The sequence below is a fragment of the Giraffa tippelskirchi genome, chromosome 4, assembly GCF_054371585.1.
Source record: "Giraffa tippelskirchi isolate mGirTip1 chromosome 4, T2T-mGirTip1v1.2.pri, whole genome shotgun sequence".
Classification (NCBI taxonomy): domain Eukaryota; kingdom Metazoa; phylum Chordata; class Mammalia; order Artiodactyla; family Giraffidae; genus Giraffa; species Giraffa tippelskirchi.
The window spans coordinates 37,966,832-37,987,284 of record NC_137278.1 but is presented as its reverse complement, the minus strand read 5'-3'; the positions used below and the strand labels follow the sequence as shown (position 1 = coordinate 37,987,284).

Below are 20,453 nucleotides of genomic sequence, written 5' to 3'. Positions count from 1 at the left end.
TACTAGTCACATTTTACTAGTGAATCTTCAAATTAGTTGGGGCATTAAGAAAGAATTTAATTTGGCTGTTGAGTGGAAACCAAGGGTGTATTTCTTTAAAAAGATGAAACCAGTGAGCTGAATGCCTTACACGTGAACATCTGCACAGACGGAAATTCCCAAGATGCCCAGGAGCCCAGCCTTTGCGCAGGTTCCAACACCAGTATAATCTGAAAAGGCGGAAATTTTTGAAAGAAAGAGAATGAAGACGTTAGCAAATTAGATTTAATTTAGCAAACCAATGCCCTTTTGTAAATGTCTTGATGGGGGGTTGTACATGTAATTTCATGTTGCCCAAGATTTCAGCTATACTTGTAAAGAATAATCATATATTAGCTTAAATAAGACTAACAATTCCTGGAAGTACTCTCTGGCTCAGCTGATGCCATGGCATTCTGCACTGATGACATGCCAGTGTGCCTTTACTTGTAAGTACTAATGACCTTATTAAAAGAAAAATATCTTAACACCTGGGCAATAGAAAGGTAATAAATGCCAATTCTTTTCTTCTTTATCTAACCTCCCACTACTCTGAGGAATTTTTCTTGCCGCCTTCACTGTCTGTGACCTAGCCTCTCTTTCACTCTGGCCACTCTTCATACTTGGGCATATTTAGCAATTTTGTGTAAAAATACCAGGAATGATCGCAGTGACATATGTTAACTGGATAAATCAGAGTTTTTATTCCCCATCTGTCAGTCCACTTTGCCTGCTCTGTCTTGGACCAATCTTATCCTAAATTCTGGTTGCTCTTTAACTTTTTTGAGAAACAATTGACAAATATATTTGTATATATTTAAAATGTACAATATATTGGGGCTCCCCTGGTGACACAGTTGTAAACAAACCACCTTCAATGCAGGAAATTCAGGTTCGATCCCTGGGTCAGGAAGATACCTCTGAGAAGGAAATGGCTACCCACTCCAGTATTCTTGCCTGGAAAATCCCATGAACTCGGGAGCCTGGCAGGCTATGGTACATTGTGTTGCAGAGAGTCGGACATGACTTAATGACTGCTACTGCTGCTGCTAAGTCACTTCAGTCGTGTCCGACTCTGTGCGACCCCATAGAAGGCAGCCCACCAGGCTCTGCTGTCCCTGGGATTCTCCAGGCAAGAATACTGGAGTCGGTTGCCATTTCCTTCTCCAGTGCATGAAAGGGAAAAGTGAAAGTGAAGTCGCTCAGTCATGCCCGACTCTTAGCGACCCCATGGACTGTAGCCTACCAGGCTCCTCTGTCCATGGGAGTTTCCAGGCAAGAGGACTGGAGTGGGGTGCCATTGCCTTCTCCGACTTAGTGACTAAACCACCACCAAAGTGTACAATATGATAATTTGATATACAGATACATTATAGAAGGTCAAAATAGCACATCCATCTCTTCACATAGTTAACTCTTTTGTGTTTGTGTGGTAGAAATTCTTAATCTCTACTGTCAGCAAGTTTCAAGTATGCAATACCATATTATTAACCAGAGTTACCATGCTGTGCTTTGTGTTCAGTTGCTCAGTCACGTCTGACTCCTGGTGACCCTGTGGGCTGTAGCCTGCCAGGCTCCTCTGTCCATGGGGTTTTCCCAGGCAAGAATACTGGAGTTGGTTGCCATTTCCTACTCCAAAGGAATCTTCCCAACCTGAGGCTCGAATACACATGTCCTGTGTCTCCTGCATTCCAGGTGGATTCTTTAACGCTGAGCCACCAAGGAACTCAAGCTAAGTATAGTATAGCCGTATACTATACTTTAGAGAATCCAACAGTTTTCCCTTGGTCCCAAAGGAAACCTTTTTTTTTCCCATCCTCTATCTTAATGAATTAACTTCTCCACCAGATCTTGTGTTCCTTGGGGGCAGAGTTTTACTCATTTCTGTGTCTCCCCCAACATTTAGAAGCATTTCCACACATGAAAGATATTTAATTCCCCAAATAAACCCAATTGAGTAATGTTTCATGTTTATTTGTATTTCACACAGCACTTAACAGAGGGCCTGACATATTGGAGCAGTCAGAAAATATTTGGTGAAGGAATGATTTATTGGTACTTACGTGTCTTATCAGCCACTTCCCCCTGATATAAGGGGACATGTTCACAGAGCTGCCTGATGGGTGATCCAAACAAGAACCACTTCACATTTGTGATCAGAGATTTCAGTGGGTTGTACTTGACCCAGATGTATTTGTCAGAGAACATACTGTTCAAAGCCTAGATCAGTACAACAGAGTGGAAAAAGATGAAATAAATTGACATAATCTGGTGTACCTTATTTTAAATTGTGACTTTTTCTCTTTCAAATTATTGAACAGAAGGTGGTCAGGGATCTCAAGACATCATCTCTTCTGACCGCTTGGTCTCATTATTATCAATGAGAAACCTCATTATTATCAATGTTATTTTGCAGCTAATGACAGTGAAACCTAGAGAGGGTGAATCCTGTGCCCAATGAGAAGACACAAAAGGAGAATTAAACCTCATGTCCTAGCCTCACACAACATTTGCTTATTCTCACTATATTGTATTTACTTGCACCATTGTGTTATTGGATATCAGAACTTCACTCATTTTTCCTCTCAATCATTACTTCCTAAAGCCTTGTTTTAAGAAAAGAGCAGTTAGTTCTTTCTACAGAGACACTGGTGTTTATGATAGGTTTTTAAAATTTTAATTGTTATTTTTACTTTCTAAGGAAGCAAGTGGTTTGCTTGAAGACACATATCTAGGGCTGAGCAGAGGCAGCCTTTGTATTATAAGTTCTTATAACTGGGGGCTGCATAGTGGAACTCAAGCTAAGAGATATATTCCTGCTCTAAAATCAATGAATATGAAAATGCTTTAAAGTGGAGAGTACTGTCTCCTTATCCCTTACCCTTTTCATTTCTCCATGGACCCCATATTCTCTGGCTCAAGAACAGGGAATACTTCAGGCTACCCCAGAATTACCTTCCTCTCAAAGATGTACCGTTTGAGTTGATCCAGAGCAGGGATGGCTTTGTGGTCCATCTTCAGGATGTAGCAGGCTCTTCTAGAGAGCACCCTGAGCGCAATGTAGCCCTGAAGCAGCAAGAGCACAGTTACTGCCCCTCCCAGTTCCCTGGGTTCTGAACTTAGTGAGTACAGCCCTTCAAGAAAGCTTCAAACATTCACAGTAAGATTTTCAAGCTGCAATCCATTCTGTCCATTTGATTTCTTTTACCTCGTCATTTCACTTGTCATTTCTGTCTCTAAATTTGTGTAAACTCTTAATGTGTGCTTCACTTTTCATGTTTTGGTTTTGCAGTTTGGGGTTTGAAAGTTTAAGGAGAAATTGCTCTTTGTCTTTCTCTATTGATTTTGTTCTGCCGCTTCCTAAATTTGGAGTAAATACGGTATTCTTTAGACTTGTGCTTTCAAATATGTTAATTACCAGCCACAAGTTTCCATTTACATTTAAAGTCAAATTAAATAAAATTTAAAGTGTACTTCCTCCATCACATATTTCAAGTGCTCTGTAACCACAAGTGATTAGTAGCTTCCCTATTGGAAAATGCAAATACAGAGCATTTCTACCATTGCAGAAAGTTCCACTGGACAGTACTGCTTTAGAAGATCTCCTCAACATATCCACACCACCCTCACGCTCCACACATACATATTTCATTGATTCTCCTCTCCCTTCTTTACCATCTTCTCTTCATCTTTTCTCCACCTCAAACCCAAGCTGGCTGCATAAGGATAGAATGGAGGAAGTTGGAACTGGAAGAACAATGGAGGGTGAAGACCTTGGAGCCGAAAGGAACCTACTGGAATATTCATCTGGAGTGGAATTTTCTCCACATAGTTCTGAATAATTATTCAGCATACAAGATTGTATATAATGCAAATCTTTCTAGTCCCTAATTTTCAATTCTCACTAATTTCCAGTTCCTAAAATCCAAAAATCGACTGAAGCCAAGCCTTATGATAATGGAAGAGGCTTAAACCAACTTCTCACCATGCTACTTTTTAAAGATACTGTTGAGATTTCCCTGACATCTGCTTAAAAAGAATTTCAGCACAACTCCTTGAAGTCTAAGACTCGATGCTTTCAAGTGTGTCATGGAACTCCCAATAACAGTGGGACAGAGGCAGGGAGGAGGTTTCTACAAGAAAAGCAAGTTCAAATGCCCAGTGCCATAGACTGTGGACTACTTTTATCCACAGTGCATAACTCTCTCCATAGATAAAAGCAGGTTTGTCACCCAGGTGGAACAAATGGAAAACAAACACATAAATGAATGAATCAAGGATGGAAAAAGTTTTCTGAGCAGGTTTCTGAGATTTATTGTTAATTCCAGTAACTGAAACTTGGAAATAGCATAACGTTTTTAAGTTAACATGCTTTAATTCTTCCAAAAGTATAATTTATTTCATATCCTATGTACATAGTTAAATATGTAGTTGTTCAGGATTTCCACTATTTTGTGATTGCTTGTTTCATGATTGCTCTCTTTCTGCAGAATTTTTTGTATTAGAAGAAGCCCTACTTTACTCACACATTTGACAAATATTTTTGAGAGCCTGTGTGCCAGGCCTTGCCCTGGGTTTTAGTCACTCTTCTAGGCACTTTCTGAGCCTGTAGTGAACCAACATCATCATGCTTCCTACCTGAAAAGATCAAGCAAATTTGTATATTTCCTGTCTCATCAATTTTTTAATTAGAAATGGGAAAAGAAGAAGTAAGGAAATTCTGAAAGAATTACAAGGATAGAGCCTGGAATTCAAATGCACGATAAATGGTTGTCCCTCCACCCCGTAGAAGTCCATTCTTGAAGAATATAAAATATTGCTGCTTACGTGTTTATAGTCAAAAATGGTGGTAGAGGAGCATGATCCTGCATGGATGTTAATGATGGCAGCATTTTCTTCATTGTCAATTGTCATCGTCTCCTGAATTTGGCCACCTTTGTCAGTTGGGCTGATGATGTTATAAATCTAGATTGACAAAGACATAATGGTGTTTTCACAAACCATGTGCATTTGAAAGGCAACTTTCCCAGCAAAGTAAAAGCCTTCTATTGCTTTGAACAAGAGATTGAACATTGAGATGTTGCCACTGGCATCCCAGACCAAAAGCCAGTGCTAAAATACGAATGCAAAGGTTTTCCTCTTAGTTCACTGTATTGTATATGGGCAAAGCAATGACATCACATGAGAAATGAAATTGACCACATTTTAAAGCAATGGGTTATATTTTTAAGGTATTGTGATTGGAAGAAATAGTCAGCCTCATTGTTTCTGTTACTGGTTATTTCTGGGATTTCATCCTACATGTAGGGCATGTGGACTCTCTACTGTCCTTCAGATTATCTTGTATCTTCTTTTTCCTCTCCCAATATCTCTAGGATATAATATCTATAGTGAACTAACTCACCTCATTTCCCAAAGATTGCGTCCCAAAGATGGCCAGTGCCACCAGAAATACCACCTGAAAAACAGACCGGTCACATCCATTCATAATAGGGCTTTCATTTGGAGTGGGGTGACACAGGACATGACAAGCACAAATATCTCAGAAAACATATATTTAAAGACACTGGTGGGAGGTCATGGTCAGTAGTCCATTTTCAAAATGTGCCAAAACTTATTCATTTGACAGGCATTTGGTGAGATTTTTCTAATTTTCAGATTAGTTCTCCCTTTGTTACCAAATTCCTGACCCTTCCTAACAACACAACCTTCTAGAAAGAATATGCCAGAAAAATACTTGGGGGAAATACAAGATGCTTTTTGGTGTTAAAAGTAATAATAATAATAAAATTTTTTTAAATACTTGGGAGAGGTGAGCGGTAAGAAAGGGCTCATTTTACTAAGAGGAGGACCCTGGAGGTATTCATTCACACTGGCTTTAGTAGTCAGGCATCAAGCTGTGTTTTTTAGTTTAAAAAATTATTTAATTCCTTGAGATAAAGAGAGTAAGACAGATTTAAAATAGATTCATTGGTGATAGGGGTACCTATGTATTCCTAAGGGAAACTATGAAAATCAGATCGTGGAGGCACAAATAACTTCTGAGGCTAACATCACAGAAAACGTCCACATTCCCATTAGTGATGCCATCAGACAAGTGTTAGGCCAGCAGAATGTGAGACTGACCCAGGGGCACTGCTGACATCTTGCTGCAGTTGTACAAGGGTCTCATTCAATATGCTCATCCTGGTTTTGTGTTCCCTGTTCTGAACATCACAGGGCACTACACTGTCATTGAGACTGCTGATGGAGAGACTCTTCAAGAAGGCAGATGTTTTTAGGACCTGTCAGTGAGGTTTTCCTACTTCCCTTTGCATCTCATCAATAATATTTCTGTCCTGGTGACTGTGGGTAGAATGTCTAACATGGACCTAAGTGCAGATGTCCAACCTGTCTACTCACATACGGAAAACCTGGCCTCCAAGGCCACCTCTAGTAACCTCTGACATTCCTACGTGTTCCGTTTAATGGGTCAAATACAGAAGTTTGAGTTAGATGGGTGGTGGGCTGAGCACCTTAGTGGAATGATTAAAGAGTCAGGAAATGTCCCCTGCCCCCAAATAGCCACCCACCCAACAATGTGATTAATACAGCACGGTCCCACGTGTGCATTTTGGGGTTAGATCTCTCCTGGAAAATTAAGAGATCCTGGGAGAAGGAACTCATTAAATTGACAGTGTTTAACAGCTTATGGGGAGGTACTTATATTACTCTCTCCTTCAACAACTCAGTGAGAATAAGGGGTAGAGGCTGAGGGGAAGGAGCTCCATGCTGCAATAGAACACAGTTCACTGTCTATGGAGCACTGCCATGTGAAGCTATGGGAGACTGGGATCAGGGCCGGGATCAGTTGGAGTGGTCATGGCGGGGTTGCTCTGCCATGATTGCTTCTGTATGTGGGGCCTAAGACGGATAGATTTCAAGACTAAACCCCACATTTACTGGCCTGGGGAAATCATATTCCTCTGTGCCTCAGTCTCCTCGCCTGTAGAATGGGGCAATACTACTCAGTTCAGTGGCTTCCCCAGTGGCTCAGCAGTAAAGAATCCGCCTGCAGTGCAGGAAATGCAGGAGACACAGGTTCAATACCTGGGTCAGGAAGACCCCCTAGAGTAAGAAACCCACTTCAGTATTCTTGCAGGGAGAATCCCAAGGACAGAGGAGCCTGGCAGGCTATGGTCCTTAGGGTCACATAAGGTTCAGACACAACAGAAGCAACTGAGCATGCACACATACCCTTATTGCAGTGAATAGATGAAGTGATTCATGTGAATGTTCAGCATAAGGCCTAGCATGCACTTGGGAAATGGCAGATTTTTTTATTATCGATATTATTATTATTACTCTTGACCATATGTCATAGCATGCAGGATCTTAGTTCCCCAACCAAGGATTGAACTTGTGCCCCTTGTAGCGGAAGCACGGAGCCTTAACTACTTAACCACCAGGAAAGTCCCTGATATTATTATTTTCAAATCACTATTTCCCTTTTAGGTGGTAAATATAGTTATCCTAAAATGCTTATATTCCCTCCAAATTTCACAATAAGTAATTATTATTAAAATATGAAAAATTAAAATTCCCTAGATATTTCCCTTTTTTTCTTTGTATTTTCTTCGTAAACATCTCAAGAAACAGACAAAGGATAAATAAATATGCGCAAATTAATATTTGACATTATTCCTGCCAAAGACAACAGTAATTCAGTCAAGAAACTTAGAGGCATGCAGTATTTGTCTAAGACCCCTGAAAATGAACACATATTGGGTGTGAACATTCTCTGCAAGCAGTTACCATAAGAGTATAAAGAAGCATAAACAAATACTCACAGGGATTTTCATTTTTCCTGAAAAGAAGAAGCTGCTGGAGCAAGTGAGGCTGCCCAGTGCAACTTCTACCTTTATATCAGATTTCAGGTGCAGAAACCTCTGTCCAGAATGATCACTTTGTAAAAGGCTATGTTCCTATCAATGCCACACCCCAGCAAACTCCTTTATCAGCATTAAGACCCAACCACATAACACAATCTCAGAGAAGTTCGTTACTCAATACTGAAAATTCGCCACTTGGTCACTCTGTAAATAGCGCCACTTATCTACTCTCTGTTGCATTTGTGATTTCAATGTCCACCCTTTAAAAACATTGCAAGATCCTTGTTCTACACAAACATCTCATGGTCATCTATGTCTAATACTATACTCCTAAATCTCACCTGATGGTAAAGTCCACCCTTCAGACATGAGTTGGGCCCCCACTCAATGACTTTTCATCCCTGCCCTGCTTGTTGAATTTTTCCATCCAGGAGTTGGGTATGAGACTGGAGCTGAGGGTAGTGTCTGGGGACATGTTGTAAGAAAAAGCCATCTGATGACTTTTTTTCTCCTCTCCTTCAGAGTTGGTGCCAATTTCCAGAAATCCATGAAGAACAAGTCTCAGAGATCCCTCTGCCCAATTACCAGCATTAACCAATTTTTTATGTTTAAACATTACCCAAAACTCCATCATAACTATGACTTAGGTAGTTCTTGTTATCTTGATATACATTGAGAAATTCCCAGACTAAAAAAATAGAGAGAATAAAGATTAATGCAAGTAATTTTTATAATTCTACCATCAGAAATGGCTAGCTAGTATTAGGGTGGAATCTTGAACTCAAATGTGGGGAAATACACAAGCAAACAGCACCTGTAAATGGCAGAATTGTTCAATACGGAAAATTACTATAGTAAGCAAAGAAAAAACATAAATGATGTTCTTGTTCTAGAGCTGGAATGACTTCTTAGCCAGTAACTATTTAAAACTTGAGCTTTTAAAAAGCAGACATTTGGGCAATTTGGGAGTTACCTAGTTCATTGGAATTCCCCTACCTTGGCTGTTCAGCTGCGTTGGATGTAAAATGGGCTTTTCATTTACTCTTTCTAAGATAACAACAGCAAGAAGGGTTACAGTGCATCTGCAATTTTCTCCCATATCTGGCTCCAAAATCCCCCCTAAAATCACACAATAGATATTAGAATTAGAGGTATTACACTCTACCCTTCAATGTGTCCCCTGTCCCCTCAAGAGTTCTGAGTCTGTGTGTCTAATAATGACAATAGTTAGCGCTAATAGGGGCTTCCCTGGTGGCTCAGGACAGTTAAGAATCTGTCTGCAATGCAGGAGACACCTGTTCAATCCTTGGGTTGGGAAGATCCCTTGGAGTAGGAAATGGCAATCCACTCCAGTATTCTTGCCTGGGAAATCACATGGATGGAGGAGCCTGGTAGGCTACAGTCCATGGGGTCACAAAGAGTCAGACACGACTAACACTTTCACTTTAGTATTAATGGAACACCTAATATGTTCTATCACTTTCTAATAACTTTCCATATATTAATTCATTTGGTCCTCACAACAATCCTATGGGTTACTTTCTAATCATGTTTTGCCGGGAGCCAGCCCACGAAATCCCACCCATGACAGAGTCATGGGAAAGAGGAATGATTGAGCACGGCTTCTCAGGCCTCAGGGATTCTCGGAAGGCTGCCTCAGCGCTCACCTTAAAGATATCTGTCTTTCTGATGTTTGCTATAAAAAAACCTCTTCTTATTTTCTATGACTTAGGCAAAGGGCCTTTCCCGATTTCCTTCTAAAATAGATCATTCTGAAACCTCAAATCAACAAGGCCCCTGAATGGTAGCACCCTAAATAAAATTATCTGGGATATAGAGTATGCTGATCTAAATTCCTTTTGCTAACATATTAGTTTGTTTAATAAATAAGCCTGTGCCTTTAGAGCTAATATACATGACTGCTCCTTAATCATAAAACAGCATTGAGAGCCTCCGCACAGAAAGCCCCTATGGGCACAAAACCCTTCGCAGGAAAAAAGGCTTGTTAGGAAATATAAGAAATATTGCTTTATGAAACTGTTACTTAGTCTATATTTACTCACTATGTTTTTACTCTTAATGTATTTAGCCTATATAATGAAAGCATAATAGTTAAAAATTTATAATGAGACAATTGTTGATTTAGCTGATGATTCTTACTTAAAGCTGAACTTCAGCTTGCTGTTCTATGACTTTATGGGACCACATTCTTTTCTGTTAAGCTCAAGGCATAGAGTAAATTACCGAAAACAGGTTTTACCTTGAAACTTCCTATTGATGAATTCTTTCCTGCTGTGCCTGGTACAAAAGTGTTCTGACTGATCAACCCTTATCAATGGAGAGTCACAAGATGTTAGCAGGCCCCCAGGCCGGAAGATGATGTAAACAAAATGAGGCTTTTGGTAACTAAAGACATGCAAATCGTTTCGATGAAGGTCAAAACTGCTGGCCTATTAAGCTGAATTGATAGGCCCATTAAGCTGAATTCATATGCCCATTAAGTTAAATTGGTATGCCCACTAAGCTGAATTGGTATGACTCTATGCTTTACATTTGTTTCTATGTACCACAAAAAATATAAAAGCTGTCTTAAAAATAATAAAGTTGGAAGACACTTGGGAGACACTTGGAAACGCCGAGACTCGCTGTGTCTTCTCATTCGTATCGCCGACGCCGTCCATCCTGAGGGAACCCCTGGACCTGCTGGAGCTGGACTCTGGCAATGTTTCATTTTACAAATAAGAAAACTAAGGTGCAGAGAAATCAACTTTTAAGGACACAAGTGGGGGTTAGAGCACAATCTGACATCACATTGTGTCACCAGAGTCCACACTGGTAACAGGTGCTATCTGTCCTCTCTGACTGGGTGCTAAGTGTAACTTCTTGCCTTTCTGAGATGGAGGCATTAGCAAGGAGCCTTCTGATTCCAGAAAGTTTCTTGACCAAAAGATAGACTTGGAAATAGGCCTAACCCACAACTCAAGGGTAAAACTTTAATAGGGTGAATGAGACACTGTACTTATAAAAGCTATTATAGGTAAAATTCAAGATTCATCTGCCTAGCTCCCCACTGAGAGTGTGAAGTTGCTGATATGGAAGGGTCTCCTCCTGGCCTTACCCACATCTTGGACACTTCTTCAGTGGGTCCGAAAAGGGACACAATCACGTGGACTCTTAAACTTCCCTGGGTGATTCTAATTGAAAGAGCTGTTTCAAATCCTGTCCAAACCCTTCCTGAGGAAAATAGGATTCAAATAGGTTAAGAAACTTGGCCAAGGTCATATATAGATACAGTTAATGGCAGCAGCAGCAGTGGCAAAGAAGACTTTTTCTTGCTATTTTATTGCTCAAACTAAATAGTAAATCCAGTCCCTTACTGATTTTGTTAGTTTTCCTTACGTAAGTTTGAGCTTATTTTAACTATTACCTTTTTTATGACATCTACATCCCATATTTTTGCAATTTTTCTTTCTCTCTCTCTCACACACACATGAACATAACTCTGTCACTCTTTTTTTTAATTTGTCAGGCATTTACATTTGGATATACTATAATATATGAGACTTAATACATCTAAAACAAAAGTTGCTACATTCTTTCCCTCAAAGCAGCCTTTTTTCTGGACATTGTTATTTCTGCTGACAATTTCCCCCAGGTGTTCAGGCTCACCTTGAGATTATCCTTGCTTTTTCTGCCATTTTTCCTCTGTAATGCCTCGCCCATTTGTGTCTTTCTTTTCAATCTATGAGCTCAAACTCCATTTTCTCATTCTCACCACCACACACTGTCCCTGGCGCAATGACTTTAAGTAACCAGAATTGCTACACTAGCTGCTATAACAAGAAACACCTAAATCTCAGTGATTTGACAACATAAACTTTTATTTCTCATTCACATAAAGGCCAATGCAGATGACTTCATGGACAATGGCTCTCCTCCAGTGGATGACTTATGGCTTCTTTCTTATATAGCTTCCCCATCTTCAAATGTAGTTTCATGGTTATCCTGGCATCAACAAATCGGCACTTGAGAGTTTAGATCAACAGCATGAAGAAAACACATCTTCTTTTAGCTTCTTCAGAATGAAAATGACCACATCCATTCACTATCCATTAGTAAGGATCAGCCACAGTTCATATCTAGATGTGAGGGAAATGAAGCTTAGCTCTATGCCAAAAAGAGGAAGCCAGTCTTTGGGTGTAAGAAAAAAGGCCAAAATTGTCTTCTTGTTTCCAGACTTGCCCTTGCTCCATCCTCAAAACCAATTAATTCAAGACTTAAAGGCACCATATTGCTTAAGTTGCTCTTGTGTTCAAAGACTTTCCAAAATTCTCCTGCAAGCGTAGGCTAAAATTGAAGACTGTTAGCTTGGCATTTAACTCACTATTATAGTCTCATTGCAAACTAAATTTCTCCAGTGGTATGAGTGAGAAATATCTGAAGTGAAGGAGAGAAGATGTGGTTATAGAGATAGAGAGATGTTCATGTACTCAACTGCCACAAAAGACACTCAACTTTACTTTCCTATCCTTTCCTTCCATATCTTAGACTCCCCACCTTTTACCATGCTATTTTCTTTTCATATTACCTTTCTCTATTTTGTCTCTCTTTCTTCTTTCCTTCCTTCTTTTATTTCTCTTCTTCCTTCTGTTCTTAATGACAGTCTCCCTTATGAAAGTCACCAGATAAATATTCTGAAATGAATAGAAGAATAAATCATACCTGATGAGTATCTGTTCTCAGAGCTTGCTATCATAAACATAAATAACTATTAAAATACAGTAGATGTTATGCACAATGGTATATATAAAATAGATAACCCACAGTGGCCTACTGTATAGCACAAGGGACTATACTCAGTATTTTGTAGTAACCTACATGCAAAAGACTCTGAAAAAGAATATGTATACATATATATATGTATATATATCTGAAACACTTAGTTGTACATTTGAAACTAACACAATATTGTAAGTCAACTATACTTCAATTAAAAAATAATAATCAAGAAATATATAGTAGATGTTAAGTATCAGAAAAGAAACACAAGTAATTTGCAGCAACATGTACAGACCTAGAGATTGCCCTATTGAGTGATGTAAGTCAAACAGAGAAAGGCAAGGATCATATGATATTGCTTAAATATGGAATCTTAAAAAAGAGTACAAATGAACCTATTTACAAAACAAATTGAGTCAAGATGTAGATTTAGTCTCAACTTATGAAATGTTTGACAAATCCACAGATTATAAAATGAACACATGGAACATGTCTTTAATGGCCAAAGACATGATTAGAGGGAACAAAACAATAGGAGGTGCTTTGAGTTACAGCTTCTGACACATCTGACCTGAATTTGAATTGTCTAGGTGTTCCAGCTACTCACTGTGTGTGCTCTGCCAAGTTATTTAATCTCTCTGTGCCTCAATATCTTCATCTGTAAAGAAAGGGTAATAAAAACATCTCCTCACAGGGGTACCATGAAGGTTAAACGAGGGCACGCATACAAAGCGCAGAGTAGAGGAACCGACACGGTAGGTTCTTAATAGATGTTATCTAATGTTACTGTCACTATTCATTATTCATAATACACATTCAGTCTTGTTAGCTATTAAGAAATTGCAAATCAATAATTTAACGAGAAACCATTCACTTCTTTTAGTGAGCATGAGGTGAAAAAAGTTCCATCTTCTGGGCGAAGCCTCTGTAACTACTCCAGCTTAAAGAACTCACGCTCTGAATGTTTTGTCTATATTGCTCATTTGAAGAAGCTACAAGGCGCAAAAGAAAAGTACAGGCTCCCGGATTTCATGAAAACATCGTTCCATTTTTTAGCTGCCATGTGACCTTTGACAAGTTGCAGAGCCTCTTGGTAAGAAAATGGCCCTCATAGAGGAAGTGGGCTCTCACAGATTATGAATCTGTTGGACTTATGAGCCTCTAGAGCTATGAGACATAAATATGTATTGTTTATAAACCACCAAGTCTGAATGCCTAAGACAATCAGAGAAGGAATAAAGAAGGAAAAATTAAATCTTTTTCCTTATTCTTAATTGATCTGATAGATAGCTGTTCAAATGTAATGCAAACTATGGATTTTGGGTGGTAATGATGTGTCAGTATAGGTTCATCAATTGTAACAAATTATAACACAGGCTATGCATGTGTGAGGGCAAGGAGGATACAGGAATTCCACTCAATTTTAACGCCAACTTAAAACTTATCTTTTAAAAAACTGTTTAAAAAAATAAAGAAGGTAAAAAAAGAAAAGAAAAAAAAACAAATGCAACAAATAAAAATAGTTTCAAACATATTAGATATTAATCCAATTATTTCAATAATTACTTTAAATATGAATGATCTAAATACACCAAGTAAAAAAGAGATTGTCAAAATGGATCAGAAAAACAAGACCCAACTATATGTTATGTTCAAGAAACTCACTTTAAATATAAAGACACAGATTATATATTAAAATACAGTTTAAAGTAAGGGAGTAAAGAAATACATACCATCTAACACTAATTTTTAAAAGCTAGAGTATCTATATTAATTTTAGATAAAGCAGGCTTCAAAAAAAATTATCCAAGATAAAGTGGGCAGTAACAGCATGATAAAGGAGTCAATTCTTCGATTTATTTTAGGGTGAGCCATGAAATTCTACACAGCAAATAGTATCTACATTTCTAAAATATACATATCTATTTAGATACCCCCTTGAATATGTGCCTATATGAAGAGAGCAAATCAAATTTAAAGGTGTGTTAATTATTTTTAAAAAAATGAGTGATTGCCTTTTTAGAGAAACACCCATGGAAACTAACACCAACTAAAATATTATTTTTCTGGGAGGAGCTCAAGGAACTTATAGGTGTGGCAAAGAGAAAAGAGCCTTCACACATGCAGGGAAGTATGAGGTTGACATACCTGAGCTCAGAGGCCAGGGAGAAAGGGAATTTTCACATGGCTATCAGTGAGGATTAAATCCCTAGAATATCTCGAGCTTAATGTGTAGCAAATTGTCAGTTCTTGATAAGTGGAATAATTCTGACTCAACTTTTCTCTATTGAAATGCAATTAACTGGGAGATTTCATAACTATAAAGATGAATCTGAGAGTATTAAGAACGTTGTAAGGTGATGCTCACAGCCACTGAACTCCCCCAGTTCACACCACCTGGCTCTGCTGCTCCCCTAGGCTGACACTTGGTTCCTCGGTGTCTAGATCCAGATTCCCCCACAGGACTTGACCAAAGGTCCATCTTCTGCATGAAGCCTCCATAACTATTCCAGCTTAAAGAGCGCACACTCCTCTGAACGTTTTGTCTCTACTGCTCATTTGGAGAAACTGCAAGGCATAAAAGAAAAGAATATAGGTTTCTGGGTTACACGAAAGGATTATTCCATTTTTAACTGCCATGTGACCTTGGATAAGCTCAAAGCCTCCCAGAACCTTCCCCTTACCTTACTTTGGTATATCCATGTTATGTGTGTGTCTTGTCTCCTTACAGAGCCAGATATGTAATCTGTGAAGCCCAGGGCAAAACGAAAATATGGGACCTCTTGCTCAAGAAACAGAAAACCACCACAATATTGTAAAGTAATTAGCCTCCAATTAAAATAAATAAATAAATTTTTTAGAAAGCTTTTTCCTTTCTTCCATAGTTTCTCTCTTTCTCTCAACCTATGATGGTGTCTTTGATTTGATAGTTAATGTCACAGTCTCTTAGGCATGGGGACAGTTGGAAGTAATTGCAAATCCTCAGAGGCACCCGGGGCCCCTCACTATGACTCAGCATGCAGGTGTACGTGTCAGACCTTGATCATGTCTGCATCTGCACCCAGACTCCACAGTGGAGGTAGAGGAATGGGCGGTGGAGAGACCATCCAGGAAGCTGGGGAGAAGCAGGAATTGGGACAACACATGAGCCACAAATCCAAGCCCCCAGGGCATGCTGCATTGTCCCGTTGGACTCTGCTTACAAAACACAGATTCAGAAATATAATTAACAAGAATTTCAAGTTGGCACCTTCCAAATGTTAAGTTTGGAGCCCTCTTCTGAGCATGAGTTCTGCATGGGTACTATAGTGATCACAAGTCCAAAAAACCAATCCTACCCTTGGACAGATTTCAGGATCTTGGAGTGTGAGCACTTGTTTGTATCTCTGAATCTTCTATAGCACTTGTGTTTAACTGGCTCATTGCATTAGCTGGTTAACTAACATGGTTAATTGATTACTTTTCAACATGAGAAAATGAGCAAAGAATTGTAGGTCTGAGCAGTAAATGAAAAAATTTCCCAGGCTGGATGAGGGGCATTGAGTCTTTATTTAAATGCAGTTGGACCCCTGAAGAAATAATACATTCCAAAATAAATCCCAATGGATACACTCTATTAAGCATTTCCAGGAATTGGAGACTGGGGGTGTGGGTAGAACGAGTACATAATTGAATAAACATGGAGCTCAGTATTCCCTGAAGCACCTCTGAGTATCCAGCTTCTTCCTCTGAGGATGTGTGCTTCCAGACATGAACAGATTACACACATGTGTGTATTTTCTATCTGGGAAAATACAGCAAAGAAAGTATAGTGTGAAGTCACAGGGGTCAAAAGGAAACCAGTTTAGATCAGTCACCCTGCAGAACATTCAATGATCCACAAAATCATGTTTCACTGTTCAGTCTTAGGGCAAGTCCTTCACTTTGGCCTCTTCTGCCAAGGAAGTCATGGGAATAGTTCAGTGTGGGGGCCATAGGGTCCTCACAAGACCTGGGCTCCAGGTGTGGCCCTCACAGCTGTGTTACTTTTGGTTTTCATCACTTAGAATCTGATTTTCATCTTCCAGTGTTCACTTTGATCCTTTCCAGGCCTGACTGCTATGGCTGAAGGAACATACCATCAGCATGAGATTTCACACCACTTTCTCTAAATTGCTTCAATATGAGCAATCAACAAGGAATGTGCTATTACTTCTGAATTACCTGTAAATAATTATAAAGCAGCACGTTATTATCACTTTGTTTCTATTCTCCAAGTAGGCGTATTTTCTCCAACTCCTTTTCAGAATAAAAGTACTTTGATTTGATTACTCTTCATAGTGGTGAAAAATGCAGTTATTAATCAATATTCCCTTTATCTCTACTTTTATATATTTTATAGAAATGATGTCATCACTCAGGAGACCTTCTTTTAGCAAGATGTTTCCAAATCCTGTTCACAATGCTCTCACACTCAAGGTTAGCGACCGATTGGAGTCATAATGTATCACTGGTTGTCTCTGAGGGGTTCCAGAGGTTTGGCAGATGTGACTGGACAGACATATAGGCAGCAATAGAAAGGCAGCATTATATAGATTTTGGCAGGCAATGGTCCTAGAGGAAATAACAAAAAGAGAAGGCTCTGTGATGCCATAAGAAAGAGTTTCCTCCATGTTGTTGTAATTTGAAAAGAATTTCTCTCCTATACAAAAAAACAACTATGTAATAAGTATGGATTTTCTGGAATTGGAAGCTTTCTAGCAATAATTATTAACATGCTTTTCTACATGTTCTTATTGCTGTTTTGTCAGATGTGTCATTCCTGGCCAGAAATACATATGGAAGATTCAATAGGAGTACATCATGGTTAAAACCCTTGGGAGCTGTAATCACAGGGACTGTTATTAGAGTCTTAGATGCAAACTGGTAAACCAAGATTGTGGGAGGGGGGCAGAAGTCCCCCAAACTCTCTACCTCCAGGTGACGAAGGGTGCTCAGATCTCACAATGAATCATCTGATGTGGGACCATCACAGACTGGTGTTCAGCAAGACAACAGAGGCAGAGAGACTGAGACAGAATCTCGGCATGAAAGGGATTCCCCTCTCCAGCAAAGAAAGTATAGTGTGAAGTCACAGGGGTTAAAGGCCAGCTGAGTCCTAAATATCAGAAAATGGGGGAGAAGGAAAGGGAAGATGAGATTCCTTCAGGCTTCCTAGGTGTTGAGGGTAGCCCCTCTATGTACCTACAGCAGAGCAGGAATCTTGAATGAGGAAATTTAATGATGAAAAATTGCCCTGTAAGTAAACATCCCTTTCACTCAGAGAGAGAGAAAAGGGAAATAGAAGTCTGATTTATGCAGAACAGCTCTGAAACGTCCTCCGGATCTGTGGTCTGACCATATCACATTCATATTGCACCCTTGTTTGATCCACACAAAGAGAGCTTCCACCCAGCTGGACATACAGGGTGTGGGGTGACATGAGGTCCTGGGTGTGTGTGCTGTGAGATAAAACAGGGCCTTGTTCTTGGCATGGCCCAGCATTGAGCTCTGTAGGCAGAGGAGGCTTTATTTACACAGGGGCTGGTTTGCCCCACACTGACCTTGGGCACTGGGGTCACACCATCTCCAGAGACTCCCTTGTTGTGTTACCATAACCAGTGTAAGGCAGCACCTATCTAGCTGGCTCCAAAAATCAGAAGTGAATAAAAATTCTGCATATTTTATCTTCTAGCTTGAACATCTCTTTCAGTGTGTGTTAGACACTCAGTCATGTCTGACTCTTTGCGACCCCGTGGACTGTAACCCGCCAGGCTCCTCTGTCCATGGAATTCTCCAGGCAAGAATACTGGAGTGAGTTGCCATCTCCTTCTCCAGGGGATCTTCCTGACCCAGGGATTGAACTTGGGTCTCTTGCACTGCAGGCAGATTCTTTACTATTTGAGCCATCAGGGAAGCCTCTCCTTTTTCTAATTCTAAATTTTAAAATGGGCCTGAAAGTGAAAGTCGCTCAGTCGTGTCCGACTCTTTGCGACCCCATGGATATAGTCCATGGAATTCTCCAGGCCAGAATACTGGAGTGGGTAGCTTATCCTTTCTCCAGGGGATCTTCCCAACCCAGGGGTTGAACCCAGGTTTCCTGCATTGCAGGCAGATTCTTTACCAGCTGAGCCACAAGGGAAGCCCAAAATGGGCCTATGGAGCATCATATATGTGCCGTATATATTCTAGGTTCTATGCAGGTGACAAAAACACCTGTTTTTCTCTTAAGGGAAGACAAGAAACATATAAAAACATAGCTCTCAGAATGGAAGGGAGAAAGAGACTTGCTCATGCACGTGGCTTGTAGGAGTTCAGTTCCCCTACCAGGGATTGGACCTGGGTCCTCAGCAGTGAGGGTGCAGAGTCCTAACCACCGGACTGCCAGGGAATTTCCACTTCCTTAAGACTTTTGGATGAGACTAGTGTTGAGGTCAGGGTTGACCCCTCCCCACACACATATAGGGTGTGGGATGAGGTGACTATATTTCATAGATACCACACTGATAGCTCAGTTGGTAAAGAATCTGCCTGCAACGCAGGAAACCTGGGTTCAACCCCTGGGTTGGGAAGATCCCCTGGAGAAGGGAATGGATACCCACCAGAATACCCAGTATTCTGGCCTGGAGAACTCCGAGAGGGGTCACAAAGAGTTGGACACGACTGAGCGCCTTTCACTTTCACACAAAGTATGGGCTTCCCTGGTAGCTCAGCTGGTCAAGAATCCAACTGCAATGCAGGAGACCCGAGTTCGATTCCTGGGTTGGGAAGACCCCCTGGAGAAGGGATAGGCTACCCACTCCAGTATTCATGGGCTTCCCTGGTGGCTCAGACAGTAATGAATCCACCTGCAATGTGGGAGACCTGGGTTCGATCCCTGGGTTGGGAAGATCCCCTGGAGGAGGGCTTGGCAACCCACTCCAGTATTCTTTCCTGGATAATTCCGTGGACAGAGGAGCCTGGTGGGCTACAGTCCATGGAGTTGCAAAAAGTTGGACATGACTGAGTGACTAAGCACAGCACAGCACACACAAAGTACAGAGGAAGATGTTCTTCTGATTTCTGAGGCCAATGAAATACAATATTATATAAAGGATGAATTATTGTCAAATCCAAGATGCATCCTCAGAGGCAGTACAATTTTTGTCTCCCTAAGGAAGTTGCCTCCCAGGAATGTTAATAGGTATTAGGAAAAATAAATCAATAAAGGAAAAAAGGAAAACCAGGTTCTATGGTCAGTTAAGTTTAGGAGAATCTGGATGAAACAACACGACATAGATTTCTCTTCTACAAATTCCTCAGCACGTTTGATAGGTGAATGTGAGTTGTCAGTCCCTAAGAGGGAGATTATTGAACCCTGAACTCTAGTTAGCTAGTTAACTATTTACTCATTGTGGAGCATCTTCCAGACCAGCATTCCCTAGGCCCAGAGGAAAATATGTCAACCTCCAATCCTTCGGAAGATATGACATGCAAAACATATCCTAGGTACTGCAGCCATGTACCAAAGTGACTGCACATGGCTGAGTGTACAGACACCATGCTGATCCCTCTGACTTTGAAGTCACATGACAGCACATGAAGAAGATGAAGACCTCTTCACAGATCTCTGCCTCTATCCCAGGCTTCCTGATCTTCTGCAGTTAAAGAGTAAGTTTGGAAAAGATTAGTGAACATATTAAAAACATAGACAATATCTTACCACAGCTACACTAAATCACTCAAGCCAACATTCTGAAAGAGATGCGGATAGTGATCAAGCTTTAT

The 20,453-nt window shown here is 40.1% G+C and overlaps 1 protein-coding gene across 2 annotated transcripts; it reads right to left on the bottom strand.

Annotated features, from left to right (window-relative positions):
- GKN2 (gastrokine 2) lies at positions 1–20,423 on the bottom strand. Of its 2 annotated transcripts, none has more exons than XM_081590844.1 (9): positions 20,389–20,423; positions 16,872–17,261; positions 15,037–15,236; positions 12,478–12,583; positions 5,423–5,476; positions 4,846–4,983; positions 2,974–3,084; positions 2,082–2,238; positions 1–209 (listed from the first exon to the last, which is right to left on the bottom strand). In XM_081590844.1, the coding sequence occupies exons 6-9, from the start codon at positions 4,930–4,932 to the stop codon at positions 127–129; spliced, it is 438 nt and encodes a 145-aa protein (XP_081446970.1). In that variant the 5' UTR covers positions 4,933–4,983; positions 5,423–5,476; positions 12,478–12,583; positions 15,037–15,236; positions 16,872–17,261; positions 20,389–20,423; the 3' UTR covers positions 1–126. The 2 variants fall into 2 exon arrangements, with proteins under 2 accessions (XP_081446970.1, XP_081446971.1); XM_081590845.1 differs by having other exon boundaries at positions 15,066–15,236; positions 20,389–20,409.
- Positions 20,424–20,453: the final 30 nt, after the last annotated feature.

What these genes read in the sequence shown, in the direction of transcription:
- GKN2 (XM_081590844.1), bottom strand. Translation starts at nt 4,932, where the DNA reads ATGACAATTGACAATGAAGAAAATGCTGCCATCATTAACATCCATGCA. An exon ending in GGTACATCTTTGAGAGGAAG is followed by an intron (nt 2,239 to 2,973) that starts GTAATTCTGGGG and finishes GTACTGATCTAG; the next exon opens with GCTTTGAACAGTATGTTCTC. An exon ending in GGAAGTGGCTGATAAGACAC is followed by an intron (nt 210 to 2,081) that starts GTAAGTACCAAT and finishes CCGCCTTTTCAG; the next exon opens with ATTATACTGGTGTTGGAACC.